The 20,457-nt window shown below is 47.2% G+C and overlaps 1 protein-coding gene across 1 annotated transcript in view; it reads right to left on the bottom strand.

Annotated features, from left to right (window-relative positions):
• Nucleotides 1-20,457, bottom strand: part of TRHDE (thyrotropin releasing hormone degrading enzyme) — a 1,510,236-nt gene that overhangs the window by 1,006,090 nt on the left and 483,689 nt on the right. Inside the window, exon 3 of the mRNA XM_077265293.1 lies at nt 2,712-2,838. Coding sequence (XP_077121408.1) covers nt 2,712-2,838 — 127 coding nt within the window. The remainder of the gene's footprint in view (nt 1-2,711; nt 2,839-20,457) is intronic.

Below are 20,457 nucleotides of genomic sequence, written 5' to 3'. Positions count from 1 at the left end.
CAGGACTCGTTTCTGCAGGAAATAACACAGTTATCTCGAGCTCCGCTTGTAGAACACATTACTTAATTTTTCCCAACTTCTACATTACACCGCATAAAGAAAAAGAGGCGACATAGTGTCACTCTACACAGTAACAGGACCGCCCCCTCATTTAAAACAGTGTCCTCAAAAAATAAATACATCACTGCAGTAATAATATCCCTTAATTAGTCCCTATGGTAATAATATTCCCCATCCTGGCCCCCGTGTGTCTCATTCCTGGCGTCAGCCATATGTTCTCCCATCCTGCCCTCATGAGTTTCCATCCTGCCCCATATGATCTCCCCATCCTGCCCCATCTGTCTCCATCGTATCCATCCTGCCCCATGATCCTGCACAATCTGTCTCCAATTCTGCCCCCAGTGTCTCCAATCATGCCTCCTGTGTCTCCAATCCTTCCCCATCTGTCTCCAGTCATGCCCCCATGTCTTTCATCATACCCCATATCTCCATTCTGCCCGTGTCCAGCATCATAGCCCGTGTCCAGCATCATTCATAGCCCCTGTGTCCAGCATCTCTGCCCCTTTGTCCAGCATCTCTGCCCCTTTGTCCAGCATACTGCCCCATTTGTCCAGCATCTCTGCCCCTTTGTCCAGCATACTGCCCCTTTGTCCAGCATACTGCCCGTGTGCAGCATCTCTGCCCCTGTGTCCAGCATCTCTGCCCCTGTGTCCAGCATCTCTGCCCGTGTCCAGCATCTCTGCCCCTGTGTCCAGCATCTCTGCCCCTGTGTCCAGCATCTCTGCCCCTGTGTCCAGCATCTCTGCCCCTGTGTCCAGCATCTCTGCCCCTTTGTCCAGCATACTGCCCCTTTGTCCAGCATACTGCCCCTTTGTCCAGCATCTCTGCCCCTTTGTCCAGCATACTGCCCCTTTGTCCAGCATCTCTGCCCCTTTGTCCAGCATACTGCCCCTTTGTCCAGCATACTGCCCCTTTGTCCAGCATACTGCCCCTTTGTCCAGCATTCTGCCCCGTGTCCAGCATCTCTGCCCGTGTCCAGCATTCTGCCCCGTGTCCAGCATCTCTGCCCCTTTGTCCAGCATACTGCCCGTGTCCAGCATTCTGCCCCGTGTCCAGCATCTCTGCCCCGTGTCCAGCATTCTGCCCCGTGTCCAGCATCTCTGCCCCTTTGTCCAGCATTCTGCCCCCTGTGTCCAGCATTCTGCCCCCTTGTCCAGCATACTGCCCCCTGTGTCCAGCATCTCTGCCCCGTGTCCAGCATCTCTGCCCCTGTGTCCAGCATCTCTGCCCCCTGTGTCCAGCATCTCTGCCCCCTGTGTCCAGCATCTCTGCCCCTGTGTCCAGCATCTCTGCCCCCTGTGTCCAGCATCTCTGCCCCGTGTCCAGCATCTCTGCCTCTGTGTCCAGCATCTCTGCCCCCTGTGTCCAGCATCTCTGCCCCGTGTCCAGCATCTCTGCCCCGTGTCCAGCATCTCTGCCCCCTGTGTCCAGCATCTCTGCCCCGTGTCCAGCATCTCTGCCTCTGTGTCCAGCATCTCTGCCCCCTGTGTCCAGCATCTCTGCCCCTGTGTCCAGCATCTCTGCCCCGTGTCCAGCATCTCTGCCCCGTGTCCAGCATCTCTGCCCCCTGTGTCCAGCATCTCTGCCCCGTGTCCAGCATCTCTGCCCCTGTGTCCAGCATCTCTGCCCCCTGTGTCCAGCATCTCTGCCCCCTGTGTCCAGCATCTCTGCCCCCTGTGTCCAGCATCTCTGCCCCCTGTGTCCAGCATCTCTGCCCCCTGTGTCCAGCATCTCTGCCCCCTGTGTCCAGCATCTCTGCCCCCTGTGTCCAGCTTTCTGCCCCAGCGCGTCCAGCATCTCTGCCCCTGTGTCCAGCTTTCTGCCCCAGCGCATCCAGCGTTCTGCCCCGGGCCCCAGCGTGTCCAGCGTTCTGCCCCGGTCCCCACCCCCCTGGGATCGCCGCTCTCAAAAAAAAACAAAACAAGCTCTTACCTTGCCATGCTCCTGCGGAGGGGAACCTCACTTCCTCCACGCAGGTGAAGGACGCACTCGCCGGCGGCTGACAATGACGTCAGACGCCGGCGAAGTGCGACTGCGCACTGTGGCCGCCAGCCTCCGACTGGAGGGGGGGGCCCGCAGCGCCGGCAGGTGGGGGGCCCGCAGTGCTGGCACCGGGCCCCATACGCCAGTCATGGCTGTCATGCCCTGATGGCGGCCCTGCCCACCAGCAGCACAGCAACCCGTCCGGGGGCGGTCCGGAGGCGGTCCGGGGGCGTGGTAACCATTTTCAATTACCGGAACGCTGGCAGATAGAAATTTTAGTAAACGGCTGCCCCGTACCGGGTCGTACCGGCTGAATCCCACCCCTGTATATATATATATATATTCATTGTATATCACATGTACATTGTAAATCATACTTTAAGTAAACAATCCTTTGGTGAACTGATTTACTATTTTTAAGGTTATTTGAGGTTATTTACTTAATGGCTAAAACAAAAAAATCAAATGGCAGTTTGACACGTTGCCTCATCTTACCTTTTCTACATTGCACTTATAATTTGTTTTACTAGCTGCCCTGAGAAGCTTTTCATGTTCACTTCAGTAGATTTGGAAGAGTAAACATTAATTTCATCATTAACATTATAAAATTAATAAATATGAATAATGAAATGCTCATAATATTTAAAAAGTGTATTTGTTCCCCTTACCTAATTTTGGCAAAGAATATGGCACCTTGAAATAATCCTCATAGAATTCCAAAAGCCTTTTTGTTATATTCAGGGCATAGTCCCCAGATCCTCTTCTTATTGCATCTGGGCGCGCATATAACCTCACCTAAAATGAAAAGAAAATACACTTAGTTTTTAAGACTTGTGGCTTCTTGTACTATGAGAAGTAGATGGAAAAAATAGTATGTTCAGACACTTACAGGAATGGAAGATTACATTGCTGGTATTTAAACAAAAAAAGATTCATCCATACAATGTATTGTAGGTAAATGTTATTTTTTCGTAGCTCCAAAAAAGATTTATGCCATTTTACAGTTGAGAAAATATTTCAAAGGAAATGCTCACATGTGTTTGCAAAAGATATGATGCTACACTGTGTTAGTAAAATGGATGTCAATTTTATATGCAGGTAGGGTGTGCTGGAACACTCAAAAAGGAAAAATTTATTATTGAGATTTTTTTCTTCTCCTAATGCATAAAAATAATACTTGTCAGAATATAAAACTGCTGCAGAGCTCTTCTGTTATTTCTTCTGTACATGTTATTTTTACAGAGCTAAACTGCTGCATGAAATAAACCTAGTTTAAATTATTTCTTCAACAGACAATTAATATTGCAGATCTATTGCTGCTGTGCACTGCTAAATAGCCCTGTATGTTTCTGCATACTTTTAAACTCTCTAGTTTTAACTTAAATGCTACCATAAAATGTTGAAAAAGTATTGTTATTTAAATTATTATCAATTATTCATACAGAACTCATAAATAATGCTGTCAATGTAGAGAATAATTACAGTGAGCAGTTCTATTCACAAGCCAGCATTCTAGCTTTTTTCTGAAAAAAAACAACAACATAAAAGTGAGCTGCGATAAAACAGAAATATTGCAGATGCTGTGCTATCATTTATAATGGGTAGTCTATATAATTTTAGTGTTTAGAGTGTCTTGTTTAAAAGAATGTTTTTTTATACTTGTACCTAATTTTGTACATAGCAACAAAAACTCATTAAAAAAGTACCAATTTTTGCTATTTGGAGGGTTATAGAAAGGGTATGGTTGTATTAAAAGATGCATGACGAAAAGTTGATTAAATATTAAAGTGATATTGGAAAGTCTCAATTTTGTTAGATGTGTCCTAGATAGATATGAATGAATTGATTAAAGGTGATTTGAACATGGCTCTAATTTTCCCTAAAACATTTTATTCGCCAGAATCAACATTTTTAGTGACTTGCTTTGGGTGAATCTAGAAAAATGGCAGACACCATTTTGCTGGATTATATAAATGTGTGAAAGGTTTGAAAATACAATGGAAAGAACTCATCTATCCTTGACCCTCCTGATAACTGACCACCACCAGTCCTCTAATTGGCTCTTTTATCCTCTGACTGCTATTTTCTGTCTTCTATCTTACTTCCCATCTGGCTTCTATTCACTAGATTCCTACTTTTAAGTGGTGCACGTCAATGATGTGCAGTACATCAATGATGTTCATCTCACCCACATGACCATAGAAAGCATAAGACTTGGCAATTTAATTCATTGGACCCCATGTGACGACATAGGGTCTAGTCAATAGAACATGGCTGGAAGAAAGTTTGAAGATATAAGAAATAACAATGAAGACAGATGGAAGAGTCAGCCAGATAACCAGAAATGGCATGACAGGCATGAGCTGGAACAAAGGTAGCAGAATATAAGATTTTCTTTAATTCTTTCCTGGGTGACTCAGTTTGCGTTGAATTTATTCAATGAGAGTAGAATTTTCCCCTGAATTGAGAAAATTGAATTTGGAGAAATTTGCACAACTCTGGTTCATAGCAATATGATGTTGATAGTTAGTCATGTGCTATAAAAGCAGGCAATGAGGCTGCGTAAGGGCTCAAGAAAGATTTGAAAACCAACAAGGTAGGCTGAATTCTTTATTTGATTGAGTGAAAAAGACTTGAGTAAGAAGCACTTCATCTCAGGTCCTCCAAATAATGATGTGGGCATTATCACAAGACAAACATGAAAAATTCATGATGTAGGTTCACTAAAACATCAATTCTTCCTGCCCCTGTGACAGGGATAGGAAACAGTAAAACATTGCCATAAAGGTGTCCCATTTAGCACTTTAATACTTGCTATGGGGTATTTACTAATGCACAATACTGTGAAAACATTTTATGCAGTTGTGGACAAAAGTGCTCCAAGGTAGGAATACTGTAAAAAATAGAAGTGTTAGCCAAGGATGATTGCATAGATCTTCCGAAAAATTAATTTGAGTCGAATTTCTTAAAATGTGTCTCTGTGCTTTCAAACAGTTATCAATTTGTTTCTCTAGGACTCACCCCCCAAAATTACCCTGCACCATTTCACACACTACATAATAATTATATTGCAAGCTAATAGTGTAGGTGCTGCCTGTTGGGCTTCACCATAATGCTTTGCAGCTGTCAAGTCACAATGACCCGTGCCTCCACAGCCCAGTCAGCCACCCTGGAGTAGGTGGAAGACACGGGCATAGGCACAGGAACCCACTGATGCTGACTGTAGTTAAGGAGGAATATGGTCTGCCCAGTGGAATCGGCTATGGCGTTGTTCAGCACAAACTCCGCCCACGGTAGCAAGGATGCCCAGTCATTCTGCCTGACAGAAACAAAATGTCACAGATATCTGACCAGGGTCTGGTTGGCCCTCTCTACCAACCCATTCGTCTTGGGATGGTATGCTGAAGAGAGATTCAACTCGATGCTGAGTAGACGACAAAGCTCTCTCCAGAACCGAGATGCAAACTGGGGACCCCGGTCACTGACAATTTTGTCCGGCATACCGTGTAGGCGGAAAATGTGTTTCATAAACAATGCTGCCAAGACCCGTGCAGAAGGTAGCCGTGGAAGCGGCACCAAGTGCACCATTTTAGAAAAATGGTCGGTGATTACACAAATGAAGGTGCAGCCACGGGACTTGGGTAAGCCCACCACAAAATCCATCTCCCAAGGCCTGTCTGTCACCAGCAGGGGATAAAGTAACCCAGCTGGCCATTGTTGAGGAGACTTATTTTTGGCACTGGAGACACACGCCCGAATATAGTCTCCGACGTCACGGGCCATATCCGGCCACCAGTACGTCCTAGCCAGAAGCTCAGATGTCCTTTTGGTCCCAAAGTGTCCACCTACTCTGGACAAGTGAGCCCAAGAGAGAACCTCCGGTCACAACTTTGATGGCACGAAAGTCTTACCTGGGGGCACAGACTCTAGCGAAATGGGAGCCACGGTCCCCAGGCTCTCAGAAGGGACAATAAGCCGATGTTCCCCCTCCTCCGCTGATGACACTATGGAGCGGTAGAGAGCGTCGGCACGAATGTTCTCCCCGGAGAGAAAATGGAGGGTGAAATGGAAGAGGGAGAAGAACAGGGACCATCTGGCCTGGTGAGAATTTAGCCGCTGGGCAGTCTGAATATAGACCAAGTTCTTGTGGTCGGTGTAAACTTGGAAGAGGAAGCGAGCCCCCTCCAAAAGATGTCTCCACTCCGAGAAGGCCAACTTCATAGCTAGCAACTCCCTGTCCCCGATGGAATAATTCCTCTCCGCCGGTGTGAAGGTCTTAGAGAAAAAGAAGCAAGGATGCTTCCGACCTTGAGCATCCTTTTGGAATAGGACTGCTCCAGCACCATCAGATGAGGCATCGACCTACATTATGAAAGGTTTATCTACATTGGGGCGATGTAGAATGGGAGCTTTAGCAAAGTTGGACTTAATAGAGAGGAAGGCCTTGGAGACCTTCTCCGACCACAATTTGGGACTTGCTCCTTTTTGGTGAGGGAAACCAAAGGAGCTACCAAAGTTGAGAAGTGGGGAATGAACTAGTGATAGTAATTAATGAACCTCATAAAGTGCTGCACCGCTTCAGAGAATGGGGTTCCTACCAGTCCATCACAGCCTGTAGCTTGGCGGGATCCATAGCCAATCCTTGGGCCGAGATGATATAGCCCAGGAAAGGCAAAGACTCCTGCTCAAACACACACTTTTCCAACTTGGCATAGACGGAATTTGCCCATAGGAGGTCAAAGACTTTGCAAACACCTCTCCAGTGGGAGACTATATCTGAAGAGTAGATGAGAATATCATCCAGGTAGACTACTACTGAGGTGGAGAGCATATCCTGGAAGATATCATTCACAAAGTCTTGGAAAATGGCTTTGGCATTACAGAGCCCAAAGGGCATCACCAGATATTCATAGTGCCCATCCCTGGTGTTAAAAGCCATCTTCCATTCGCCCCCCTCACGGATGCGAATCAGGTTGTAAGCACCCCGCAGATCTAGTTTAGTAAACACCCTTGCTCCCCGAAGCCTGTCAAGAAGCTCAGATATCAGGGGAAATGGGTACTTGTTCTTAATGGTGATGGCATTAAGACCCCTGTAATTTATGCATGGACGTAATTCTCCGTTCTTCTTCTGCACGAAGAAGTACCCAGCCCCTGCAGGTGACATTGACTTCCTAATGAACCCCCTTGCCAGATTCTCCTGGATGTACCGAGACATTGCCTCCGTCTCTGGGAAAGACACTGGGTAGACTCGACCCTGGGGAGGCTCAGCACCAGGCAAGAGGTCGATAGGACAGTCATAGGGGCGATGATGTGGAAGGGTCTCCGCAGCCCTTTTGGAGAACATGTCCACATAGGGCCAATATTGCTTGGGGAGAGAGGATAGATCTGCAGGCACCTCAGTAGTAGCAACCTGAACGCTTTCCCTCTGACATCTACCCCCACAAGATTCACTCCATCCCAAAATTCTGCTTGTGGACCACTCAATATGAGGAGAGTGGTACCGTAGCCAAGGTATCCCTAACAGGACCTCATCAATTCCCTCAGGACTAATGAGCAGAGATATAATCTCCTGATGAGATGGCGACATGGATAGAGTAAATGGGATGGTCTGGTGTGTTATCTCTGAGGGCAGTGTTGACCCATTCACCACTCGTATGGTCACTGGTTGGGTGAGCATCACCAGGGGTATTGCATGTCATTGGGTGAAGGCAGATTACATAAATTGCCCTTCACCCCTGAATCCACGCAAAGCTTTACCAAATAAGTGGATGAGCCTATGGTAATTGTCCCCTTAAAGGACAATTTGAAGGCAAACGGCGATGTTTCCCCGACCGCTGGGAACATCTGGTGGCAAGATGTCCTGACTGCTGGCAGACATGACAGACCTTGAGTGCACGAGCAGTCCGGGACTTAAATCCCTCTTGTGACACCTCTAAGGCCTCACGGGTGCCTGGACCGGAGATTCCAAAGATATGGTGAAGGTGGGAGCCAGCCAATACCTCTGCCTACACTGGGCTCACTCTAACCTCCCCTCATTAAAACAGAGGTCAATACAAGTGGATACAGCTTTTAGCTCCTCCAGTGTGGCGGGAATCTCCCTAGTGGCCAAAGCGTCCTTCACATGGTCAGCCAGCCCACTCCAAAATACAGGAATGAGGGCTTTATCCGACCACTCCAGCTCAGATGCTAAGGTGTGGAAGTGGATGGCAAAATGGCTGACCAAGGATGAGCCCTGAGTCAATGAGAACAGTTGGAGAGCCGTATCATGGGTGACTCGAGGTCCTAGAAAGACCTGTTTCAGAATGCTCAGGAACAGCGGAGCACTCTGCACCACATGATTGCCACGCTCCCACAGTGGCATAGCCTACTCCAACGCCCTGTCCGACAGGAGAGACATAATGAATTCCACCTTTGTCCGGTCTGTGGGGAAACGTGCCGCCAGGAGCTCGAGGTGTATAGAGCACTGGCTCACGAAACCCCTACAAGATTTGCTATCACCAGAATATTTATCTAGCAGCAGGAGGTGAGGTGTGGTCAGAACAGGGGTGGCAGTGGACAAAGTTGCTGCAGCCATGCAAGCAGCCTGAACAACTACTGCAGTAACATCCACAGCTGAGGTTGTGCACTCAAGAGCCGCCAACCTGCCCTCCAGCTGCTGGATGTACCGCAAGAGTTGCTGTTTGTCTGCCATTACTAGCCAGACCCTAGCACTAGCGTAATGTTAGGGCTAGCAGAACGCACCAAATAATTAGAAAGATAGTATAAGGTGCGTTCGCAGCCTGGGGTCCACCATGCAGACATGGAACCTGCTGTTGAGTAATGATGGACTATTTGGTGGTACAATGTGGATACACACACGGGTTAGCTTCACCCTGTATGAAGGAAGTGAACCCTGTTGCATCTCAGGGCCGTGGTACCGCACAAAGAGTGCAATCAAGGAGTTGCAGAACTCTATCCCAAGACTCAGGATTAGAGTTCCTCTAGACCTCTTGCGCTCGACACCGCTACTGGGGTGTCAGAGTATAACAGAAATAATAATTTTAATGCACAAGAGTACATGCAGTGCCGCTCTGGCGGATGCCACTAACCACCCAGACTTGGGTCAGGAAAGTACTCTAATAGTGCACAGCGCCACACTGGTGGTCACAGCAGTAAGTTGCTGTATCGTGCGTTAAGTGCTGATAGCTCTGTCGGGCGCTAGATAACAAACATCCACCATATGCGAGCAGTCAAACACTAGGGAGGGGATAATTAATGAGCGACTTTCACACATCAACACACACACGATTTCAAGTATACACTAGCGCATGGCCGAGCGGCCATGCAAACCTTTTATAGCGGCAGTGCTACAAGACCTTCCAGATGGTCCAATAGGAGCTGGACCTGAGCATGTGACCCCCGACCTCCAATGGGAGGTCGTCCCGTGGGCATGCTCAGTATGGGAAAAGCAGGACTTTGTCCTAGAAAGACCTGCTTGCTGCTGAACAGTGCTGGCTACAAAGGCAGAGCCTGGAAGGGCAGCAGTAACCAGTCACACAGTATCAGCCCGAGCCAGACACTGGGACCGACATCTCCGCTGAGCTGGCTCCACTGCGGCTGGAGAAGAATTGGAGACCGCAGCGGAGATGGTTCGCGATTCACCCTGTGCAGACATGGGAACAAGACACCTAAAATGTACTTCTCCAGTTTGGCAAAGAGAGAATTGGTGCTCAAGAGCTCAAAGATTCTACCCACATCTTTATGGTGAGTGTCAAGGTCTGGGGAAAAAATATGTATGTAATCCAAATATACTACTACAGATGTAGACAACAACTCCCGAAAGATATAATTTACAAAGTCTTGAAAGACTGCGGGGGCATTACAGAAACCAAATGGCATGACCAAATACTCATAATGACCGTCTCAAGTATTAAAAGCTGTCTTCCAATCATCACTTTCACGTATACGAATAAGACTATAAGCCCCAAGCCAGTCCAACTTCGTGAATACCCTAGCACCCCACAGCCTATCAAAGAGCTTGGAGATTAGTGGCACAGGATATTTGCTTTTAATGGAAATTGCATTGAAACCCCTATAGTCTAGCAGTGACATAGTTCTCCATTCTTCTTTTGAATGAAGAAAAAACCAGGCCCAGCAAGACACTCCAATTTCCTGATAAACCACCTAGCAAAATTCTCCCTGATGTACTCTGAAATAGCCTCAGTCTCCAGAGAGACAAAGGATAGACATGCCCATGTGGAGGCTCTGCCCCTGAATGAGGTCTATAAGTCAATCATAGGGGTGATGAGGAGGAAGAGTCTCCTTGGCTTTTTTGGAGAAAACATCCACTTACTGCCAGTAGTGCCTAGGTAGAGAGTCAGTAGTGACCTCAGATGACCCAACAACATTGTCCTTCACATGACTTACTCCATCCCTGTATGCTCCCTGTTGCCCAATCGATACGGGGTGAATGGCAATGGAACCAAGGTATGCCCAGATGTACCTCATCCATGCCCTCAGGAATTACAAGGAAAGAAATTATCTCCTGATGTTCCGGAGACACCATGAGGGCAAGAGGTACAGCCTGATGGGTAATTTGTGTAGGAAGGACAGACCCATTAACCCAGACCCATCTGGATGGTAACTGGCTTTGGGAGCATCACTAAGGGGATTGAATGCCGTTGGGCAAAGATGGAAGGCAGAAAATATCCCTCAGCCCCAGAATCCATGCAGGCCTCAGTAGAGAGAGTAATAGACCCATATGACAAGGAAACCTTCAAGGTTAACTTGGAGGACAAATCTACCGTGTCTAGTGAGCCTCCTCTGACAGTCATTAGACACGGTAGTTCTCCCTGTCGCCTGGGACACCTATTGCATAATGGCCTGTCTGCCCACAGACAAAGCAGGTTGGTTGTGTACGTATGGAGCGGGAGTTAGATTCCGCCCGAACAACTTCCATGGGCACCACGTGATTACTCATCTGTTGTGAATTCTGCTCTTGGGCTCCCTCCGGTGGTTGTTGGTGGTAGTGCAGTTGTCTTGGGGTTGTAATCTGGGCAGGTGTTTCTGCTGATTGCAGCTCTATTAGGTATTTAGGTGTGCAGGCTCCATGAGTCTGTGCCAGTTGTCCATTGTACTTGGAGGGATTGCATCTCTCTCTGGCTCCTCATGCCCTGCTGCAAATTCAGCTAAGATAAGTGTCTGTTTTTTTGTCTCTGTGCACACATGCAGTGTGCTTTGCAATTCAGTGCAATTTATTGTGTTTTTGTCCAGCTTAGACTTTGGATTTTTCAGTCATGCTGGATTCTCAGCAGATGCAGATATACTTTCTATGTCTTTAGTTAGATGTGGAATATTTGTATTATCTGCTGTGGATGTTTTTAGGATTTTAATACTGACTGCTTAGAATTCTGTCCTATCCTTTTCTATTTAGCTAGAAGTGCCTCTTTGCTAAATCCTGTTTTTCTGCCTGCGTGTGTCTTTCCTCTTATACTCACAGTCAATATTTGTGGGGGGCTGCCTATCCTTTGGGGTTCTGCTCTGAGGCAAGATAGAATTCCCATTTCCATCTATAGGGGTATTTAGTCCTCCGGCTGTGTCGAGATGTCAAGGACGTGTTAGGTACATCCCAAGGCAACTTCTAGTTGCGGTGTTAGATTAGGGTTTGTGGTCAGTACAGGTACCACCTACTCCTGAGAAAGTCTCATGCGGCTCCAAGGTCACCAGATCATAACAGTACAACTGGCCAACAATGAGTTAAATACATCTCAGAAGAAGGGAAGAAAGCCATTTTTTTCTGTAGCCTGTTTTGTCTTTTCTTCCCTCTTTTCCTCTGGGTGACTGAGGAGTCTTGTGCTAGCATGGATGTTCAGGGATTAGTTTCTCATGTAGACCAGCTTGCTGCTAGGGTACAGGGTATTTCTGATTATATTGCTCAGACTCCGCTTTTAGAGCCTAGGATTCCTACTCCTGATTTGTTTTTTGGGGACAGGTACAAATTTTTGAGTTTTAAAAACAACTGTAAACTGTTTTTTGCTCTGAAGCCTCGTTCCTCTGGTGATCCCATTCAGCAGATTAAAATTGTCATCTCCCTGCTGCGTGGCAACCCTCAGGATTGGGCATTTTCCCTGGAATCTGGGAATCCGGCCTTGCTTAATGTAGATGCCTTTTTTCAGGCTCTAGGATTATTATATGATGAACCAAATTCTGTGGATCAAGTGGAGAAGACCTTGTTGGCCCTGTCTCAGGGTCAAGAAGCGGCAGAATTGCATTGTCAGAAATTTAGAAAATGGTCTGTGCTGACTAAATGGAATGAGGATGCTTTGGCGGCAATTTTCAGAAAGGGTCTTTCTGAATCTGGTAAAGATGTTATGGTGGGGTTTCCCACGCCTGTTGGTCTGAGTGATTCTATGTCTCTGGCCATTCAGATCGATCGGCGCTTGCGGGAGCACAGAGCTGTGCGCGCTGTGGCGTTGTCCTCAGAGCAGATGCCTGAGCCTATGCAGTGTGATAGGATTCTGTCTAGAACGGAACAACAAGGATTCAGACATCAGAATTAGTGTTGAGCATTCCAATACCGCAAGTATCGGGTATCGGCCGATACTTGTGGGTATCGGAATTCCGATACCGAGATCCGATACTTTTGTGGTATCGGGTATCGGTATCGAAACAACATTAATGTGTAAAATTAAGAATTAAAATAAAAAATATTGCTATACTCACCTCTCCGATGCAGCCTGTACCTCAGCGAGGGAACCGGCAGCATTGTTTGCTTAAAATTTGCGCGTTTACTTCCTTACTTGAAGTCCCGGCTTGTGATTGGTCGCGTGCTGCCCATGTGGCCGCGACGCGACCAATCACAGCAAGCCGTGACGTAATTTCAGGTCCTTCAGGATTTTAAAATTACGTTCCGGCTTTGTGATTGGTCGCGTCGCGGTCACATGGGCGACGCGACCAATCACAAGCCGTGACGTCACGGGAGGCTGGACACAAGCGCATTTTAAAATGCGCGCTTGTCCTGCCTCCCGTGACGTCCCGGCTTGTGATTGGTCGCGTCGCCCATGTGGCCGCGACGCGACCAATCACAGCAAGCCGTGACGTAATTTTAGGTCCTTCAGGATTTTAAAATTACGTTCTGGCTTGTGATTGGTCGCGACGCGATGCGACCAATCACAAGCCGTGACGTCACGGGAGGCAGGACAAGCGCGCATTTTAAAATGCGCGCGTGTCCAGCCTCCCGTGACATCACGGCTTGTGATTGGTCGCGTCGCCCATGTGACCGCGACGCGACCAATCACAAGCCAGAACGTAATTTTAAAATCCTGAAGGACCTAAAATTACATCACGGCTTGCTGTGATTGGTCGCGTCGCGGCCACATGGGCGGCACACGACCAATCACAAGCCGGGACTTCAAGTAAGGAAGTAAACGCGCGAATTTTAAGCAAACAACGCTGCCGGTTCCCTCGCTGAGGTCCAGGCTGCGTCGGAGAGGTGAGTATAGCAATATTTTTTATTTTAATTCTTTATTTTACACATTAATATGGTTCCCAGGGCCTGAAGGAGAGTTTCCTCTCCTTCAGACCCTGGGAACCATCAGGAATACCGTCCGATACATGAGTCCCATTGACTTGTATTGGTATCGGGTATCGGTATCGGATTAGATCCGATACTTTGCCGGTATCGGCCGATACTTTCCGATACCGATACTTTCAAGTATCGGACGGTATCGCTCAACACTAATCAGAATAGGTTGTGTTTTTATTGTGGCGATGCTTCTCATGTCATTTCAGTCTGCCCAAAGCGTACAAAGAGAATCGCTAGTTCAGTTACCATCGGAACTGTACAACCTAAATTTCTGTTATCTGTGACCTTGATCTGCTCATTGTCATCATTTTCTGTCATGGCATTTGTGGATTCAGGTGCCGCTTTGAACTTAATGGACTTTGAATTTGCCAGGCATTGTGGTTTCCCCTTGCAGTCTTTGCAGAACCCTATTCCTTTAAGGGGCATTGATGCTACACCTTTGGCTAAAAATAAACCCCAGTTTTGGACACAGGTGACCATGTGCATGGCGCCAGCCCATCAGGAAGATTGTCGTTTTCTGGTGTTGCATAATTTGCATGATGCTATTGTGCTGGGGTTTCCATGGTTGCAGATACATAATTCTGTGTTGGATTGGAAGTCTATGTCTGTGACTAGTGTTGTGAACTATATTTGTTGGCTCCCTCTTGTGGTCACTAGCGGTATGGCACTTGGATTATCCTTCCCCAGGTTGGTACCCACCTGGTTCGTTAGGCCTTGGGTGTTCCTATTTAGACTTCCTGGAAACTCAGTCTAGTGCCTGGAATCGATGTAATCAGTCTATGTCTGTTCTCCTCCTGACTCCTGGTCCCTGAGTTTTGCAAGATAAGCTAAATTCTGCTTTCTTATTTTTGTCCTTTTGCATTTGCTCTTATTTTGTTCCAGCTTGTTCAAAATGTGATTTCTGTTTTTGCTGGAAGCTCTAGGGGGCTGATATTCTCCTCCCACACCGTTAGTCGGTGCGGGGGTTCTTGGATCTTCAGCGTGGATATTTTTATAGGGTTTTTTGCTGACCGCATAAGTCCTCTTCCTATTTTCTGCTATTAATTAGTGGGCCTCTCTTTGCTAAATCTAGTTCATTCTTACGTTTGTCTTTTCTTCTTACCTCACCGTTATTATTTGTTGGGGGCTTGTATATAACTTTGGGGTCTTTTCTCTGGAGGCAAGTGAGGTCTTATTTTCTCTGAAAGGGTTAGTTAGTTCTCCGGCTGGTGCGAGACGTCTAGAATCAACGTAGGTACGTTCCCCGGCTACTTCTAGTTGTTGTGCCAGGATCAGATATGCGGTCAGCCAAGTTACCACTTCCCTATGAGCTGGTTTTTGTGTTTGCGGACTTAGCTGAAACTCCTGAGATCCTCTACCACTAAGATCATAACAGTATTCCAGGCCCTGAGAGATAGCCAGCAACGCTTTTTCTGCCTGAATTTCAAGATTAGGCTCCTCATAAAGCAATCCAAGCACCAGAAAAAACGCATCAATATTTGCCAATGCAGGATCTCCTGGCGCCAATGAGAAGGCCCAATCCTGAGGGTCGCCACGCAAGAAGGAGATAACAATTTTAACTTGCTGAGCTGAGTCTCCAGATGAACGAGGTCTCAAAGATAGAAACAATTTACAATTATTCCTAAAATTCCTAAATTTAAATCGATCTCCAGAGAACAGCTCAGGAATAGGTATCTTAGGCTCTGACATAGGACTACAAGTAACAAAATCCTGAATGCCCTGCACTCATGCAGCAAGCTGATCCACACTAGTAATCAGAGTCTGAACATTCATGATTGGACTCAACCCACGTCTGTTAAGAGTCTTCAGAAGTTCTTGGGTTTTGCTAATTTCTACCGTCGTTTTATTGCTAATTTTTCTAGCGTTGTTAAACCTTTGATGGATATGACCAAGAAAGGTTCTGATGTTGCTAATTGGGCTCCTGCAGCCGTGGAGGCTTTTCGGGAGCTGAAGCGCCGGTTTACTTCGGCGCCTGTTTTGTGCCAGCCTGATGTCTCACTTCCCTTTCAGGTTGAAGTGGATGCTTCTGAGATCGGTGCCGGAGCTGTTTTGTCGCAGAAAGGCCCTGGTTGCTCTGTGATGAGACCATGTGCTTTTTTCTCTAGGAAATTTTCGCCTGCTGAGCGGAACTATGATGTTGGTAATCGGGAGTTATTGGCCATGAAGTGGGCATTTGAGGAGTGGCGTCATTGGCTCGAGGGAGCTAAGCATCGTGTGGTGGTCTTGACTGATCACAAAAATCTGATGTATCTCGAGTCTGCTAAGCACCTGAATCCTAGACAGGCTCGTAGGTCGTTGTTTTTCTCCCGTTTTGACTTTGTGGTCTCGTACCTGCCTGGTTCAAAGAATGTGAAGGCTGATGCTCTTTCTAGGAGCTTTGTGCCTGACTCTCCCGGCGTCTCAGAGCCAGCTGGTATTCTTAAAGAGGGCGTAATCTTGTCGGCCATTTCTCCTGATTTGCGACGTGTGTTGCAGAGATTTCAGGTTGGTAGACCTGACCCTTGCCCACCTGATAGATTGTTTGTTCCTGATAAATGGACCAGCAGAGTTATCTCTGAGGTTCATTCCTCGGTGCTGGCAGGACATCCTGGGATTTTTTGGTACCAGAGATTTTGTGGCTAGGTCCTTTTGGTGGCCTTCCCTGTCGCGGGATGTGCGTTCTTTTGTGCAGTCCTGTGGGATTTGTGCTCGGGCAAAGCCTTGCTGTTCTCGTGCCAGAGGGTTGCTTTTGCCCTTGCCCGTCCTGAAGAGGCCTTGGACGCACATTTCCATGGATTTCATTTCAGATCTTCCGTTGTCTCAAGGAATGTCTGTCATCTGGGTGGTGTGTGATCGTTTTTCCAAGATGGTCCATTTGGTGCCGTTGCCTAAGTTGCCTTCCTCTTCCGATCTGGTTTCTTTGTTCTTTCAGAATGTGGTTTGTTTGCACGGCATTCCTGAGAATATCGTGTCTGACAGAGGATCCCAGTTTGTGTCCAGATTCTGGCGATCTTTTTGTGCTAAGATGGGCATTGATTTGTCATTTTCATCTGCCTTTCATCCTCAGACTAATGGCCAAACGGAGCGAACTAATCAGACGCTGGAGGCTTATTTGAGATGTTTTGTTTCTGCGGATCAGGATGATTGGGTGACCTTCTTGCCATTGGCTGAGTTTGCCCTCAATAATCGGGCTAGTTCCGCTACTTTGGTTTCGTCATTTTTCTGCAACTCTGGTTTTCATCCGCGTTTTTCCTCGGGTCATGTTGAACCTTCTGACTGTCCTGGGGTGGATTCCGTTGTGGATAGGTTGCAGCGGATTTGGAATCATGTGGCGGACAACTTAAAGTTGTCACAGGAGAAGGCTCAGCGTTTTGCCAACCGCCGCCGCGGTGTGGGTCCCCGACTTCGTGTTGGGGATTTGGTTTGGTTGTCTTCTCGATTTGTCCCTCTGAAGGTTTCCTCTCCTAAGTTTAAGCCTCGCTTTATTGGTCCTTATAAAATTTTGGAAGTCCTTAATCCAGTGTCTTTTCGTTTGGATCTTCCTGTGTCGTTTGCCATTCACAATGTGTTCCATAGGTCTTTGTTGCGGCGGTACGTTGTGCCTATGGTTCCTGCTGTTGAGCCTCCTGCTCCGGTGTTGGATGAGGGCGAGTTGGAGTACGTGGTGGAGAAGATCTTAGATTCTCGTCTCTCTAGACGGAGGCTTCAGTATCTGGTCAAATGGAAGGGCTATGGTCAGGAGGATAATTCCTGGGTGGCCGCCTCTGATGTTCATGCGGCCGATTTGGTTCGTGCCTTTCATGCTGCTCATCCTGATCGCCGTGGTGGTCTTGGTGAGGGTTCGGTGACCCCTCCTTAAAGGGGGGGTACTGTTGTGAACTATATTTGTTGGCTCCCTCTTGTGGTCACTAGCGGTATGGCACTTGGATTATCCTTCCCCAGGTTGGTACCCACCTGGTTCGTTAGGCCTTGGGTGTTCCTATTTAGACTTCCTGGAAACTCAGTCTAGTGCCTGGAATCGATGTAATCAGTCTATGTCTGTTTTCCTCCTGACTCCTGGTCCCTGAGTTTTGCAAGATAAGCTAAGTTCTGCTTTCTTATTTTTGTCCTTTTGCATTTGCTCTTATTTTGTTCCAGCTTGTTCAAAATGTGATTTCTGTTTTTGCTGGAAGCTCTAGGGGGCTGATATTCTCCCCCCACACCGTTAGTCGGTGCGGGGGTTCTTGGATCTTCAGCGTGGATATTTTTATAGGGTTTTTTGCTGACCGCATAAGTCCTCTTCCTATTTTCTGCTATTAATTAGTGGGCCTCTCTTTGCTAAATCTAGTTCATTCTTACGTTTGTCTTTTCTTCTTACCTCACCGTTATTATTTGTTGGGGGCTTGTATATAACTTTGGGGTCTTTTCTCTGGAGGCAAGTGAGGTCTTATTTTCTCTGAAAGGGTTAGTTAGTTCTCCGGCTGGTGCGAGACGTCTAGAATCAACGTAGGTACGTTCCCCGGCTACTTCTAATTGTTGTGCCAGGATCAGATATGCGGTCAGCCAAGATACCACTTCCCTATGAGCTGGTTTTTGTGTTTGCGGACTTAGCTGAAACTCCTGAGATCCTCTACCACTAAGATCATAACAGTATTCCAGGCCCTGAGAGATAGCCAGCAACGCTTTTTCTGCCTGAATTTCAAGATTAGGCTCCTCATAAAGCAATCCAAGCGCCAGAAAAAACGCATCAATATTTGCCAATGCAGGATCTCCTGGCGCCAATGAGAAGGCCCAATCCTGAGGGTCGCCACGCAAGAAGGAGATAACAATTTTAACTTGCTGAGCTGAGTCTCCAGATGAACGAGGTCTCAAAGATAGAAACAATTTACAATTATTCCTAAAATTCCTAAATTTAAATCGATCTCCAGAGAACAGCTCAGGAATAGGTATCTTAGGCTCTGACATAGGACTACAAGTAACAAAATCCTGAATGCCCTGCACTCGTGCAGCAAGCTGATCCACACTAGTAATCAGAGTCTGAACATTCATGATTGGACTCAACCCACGTCTGTTAAGAGTCTTCAGAAGTTCTTGGGTTTTGCTAATTTCTACCGTCGTTTTATTGCTAATTTTTCTAGCGTTGTTAAACCTTTGATGGATATGACCAAGAAAGGTTCTGATGTTGCTAATTGGGCTCCTGCAGCCGTGGAGGCTTTTCGGGAGCTGAAGCGCCGGTTTACTTCGGCGCCTGTTTTGTGCCAGCCTGATGTCTCACTTCCCTTTCAGGTTGAAGTGGATGCTTCTGAGATCGGTGCCGGAGCTGTTTTGTCGCAGAAAGGCCCTGGTTGCTCTGTAATGAGACCATGTGCCTTTTTCTCTAGGAAGTTTTCGCCTGCTGAGCGGAATTATGATGTTGGCAATCGGGAGTTGTTGGCCATGAAGTGGGCATTTGAGGAGTGGCGTCATTGGCTCGAGGGTGCTAAGCATCGTGTGGTGGTCTTGACTGATCACAAAAATCTGATGTGTCTCGAGTCTGCTAAGCACCTGAATCCTAGACAGGCTCGTTGGTCATTGTTTTTCTTCCGTTTTGACTTTGTGGTCTCGTATTTACCAGGTTCAAAGAATGTGAAGGCTGATGCTCTTTCAAGGAGCTGTGTGCCTGACTCTCCTGGAGTCGTAGAACCAGTTGGTATTCTTAAAGAGGGAGTTATCTTGTCAGCCATTTCTCCGGATTTGCGACGTGTGTTGCAGAGATTTCAGGCTGGTAGACCTGACCCTTGCCCACCTGATAGATTGTTTGTTCCTGATAAATGGACCAGCAGAGTTATCTCTGAGGTTCATTCCTCAGTGCTGGCAGGGCATCCTGGGATTTTTTGGTACCAGAGATTTGGTGGCTAGGTCCTTTTGGTGGCCTTCCCTGTCGCGGGATGTGCATTCTTTTGTACAGTCCTGTGGGATTTGTGCTCGGGCAAAGCCTTGCTGTTCTCGTGCCAGAGGGTTGCTTTTGCCCTTGCCCGTCCCGAAGAGGCCTTGGACGCACATTTCCATGGATTTCATTTCAGATCTTCCGGTGTCTCAAGGAATGTCTGTCATCTGGGTGGTATGTGATCGCTTTTCCAAGATGGTCCATTTGGTATCTTTGCCTAAGTTGCCTTCCTCTTCCGATCTGGTTCCTTTGTTCTTTCAGAATGTGGTTTGTTTGCACGGCATTCCTGAGAATATCGTGTCTGACAGAGGATCCCAGTTTGTGTCCAGGTTCTGGCGATCCTTTTGTGCTAAGATGGGCATTGATTTGTCATTTTCATCTGCCTTTCATCATCAGACTAATGGCCAAACGGAGCGAACTAATCAGATGCTGGAGGCTTATTTGAGGTGTTTTGTTTCTGCGGATCAGGATGATTGGGTGACCTTCTTGCCGTTGGCTGAGTTTGCCCTTAATAATCAGGCTAGTTCCGCTACTTTGGTTTCGCCTTTTTTTTGCAACTCTGGTTTCCATCCTCGTTTTTCCTCGGGACATGTGGAGCCTTCTGACTGTCCTGGGGTAGATTCCGTGGTGGATAGGTTGCAGCAGATCTGGAATCATGTGGTGGACAACTTAAAGTTGTCACAGGAGAAGGCTCAGCGTTTTGCCAACCGCCGCCGCGGTGTGGGTCCCCGACTTCGTGTTGGGGATTTGGTATGGCTGTCTTCTCGATTTGTTCCTATGAAGGTCCCCTTTCCTAAATTTAAGCCTCGCTTCATCGGTCCTTACAAGATATTGGAAATCCTTAATCCTGTGTCCTTTCGCTTGGATCTTCCGGTGTCGTTTGCCATTCACAACGTGTTCCATAGGTCTTTGTTGCGGCGGTACGTTGTGTGTTATGGTTCTCAATGGCAAGAGAACATAGCCCAGC

The sequence above is a fragment of the Ranitomeya variabilis genome, chromosome 5, assembly GCF_051348905.1.
Source record: "Ranitomeya variabilis isolate aRanVar5 chromosome 5, aRanVar5.hap1, whole genome shotgun sequence".
Taxonomy (NCBI): Eukaryota; Metazoa; Chordata; class Amphibia; order Anura; family Dendrobatidae; genus Ranitomeya; species Ranitomeya variabilis.
The sequence above is the reverse complement of the archived record's forward strand: the minus strand, read 5'-3'. Positions and strand labels throughout refer to the sequence as shown.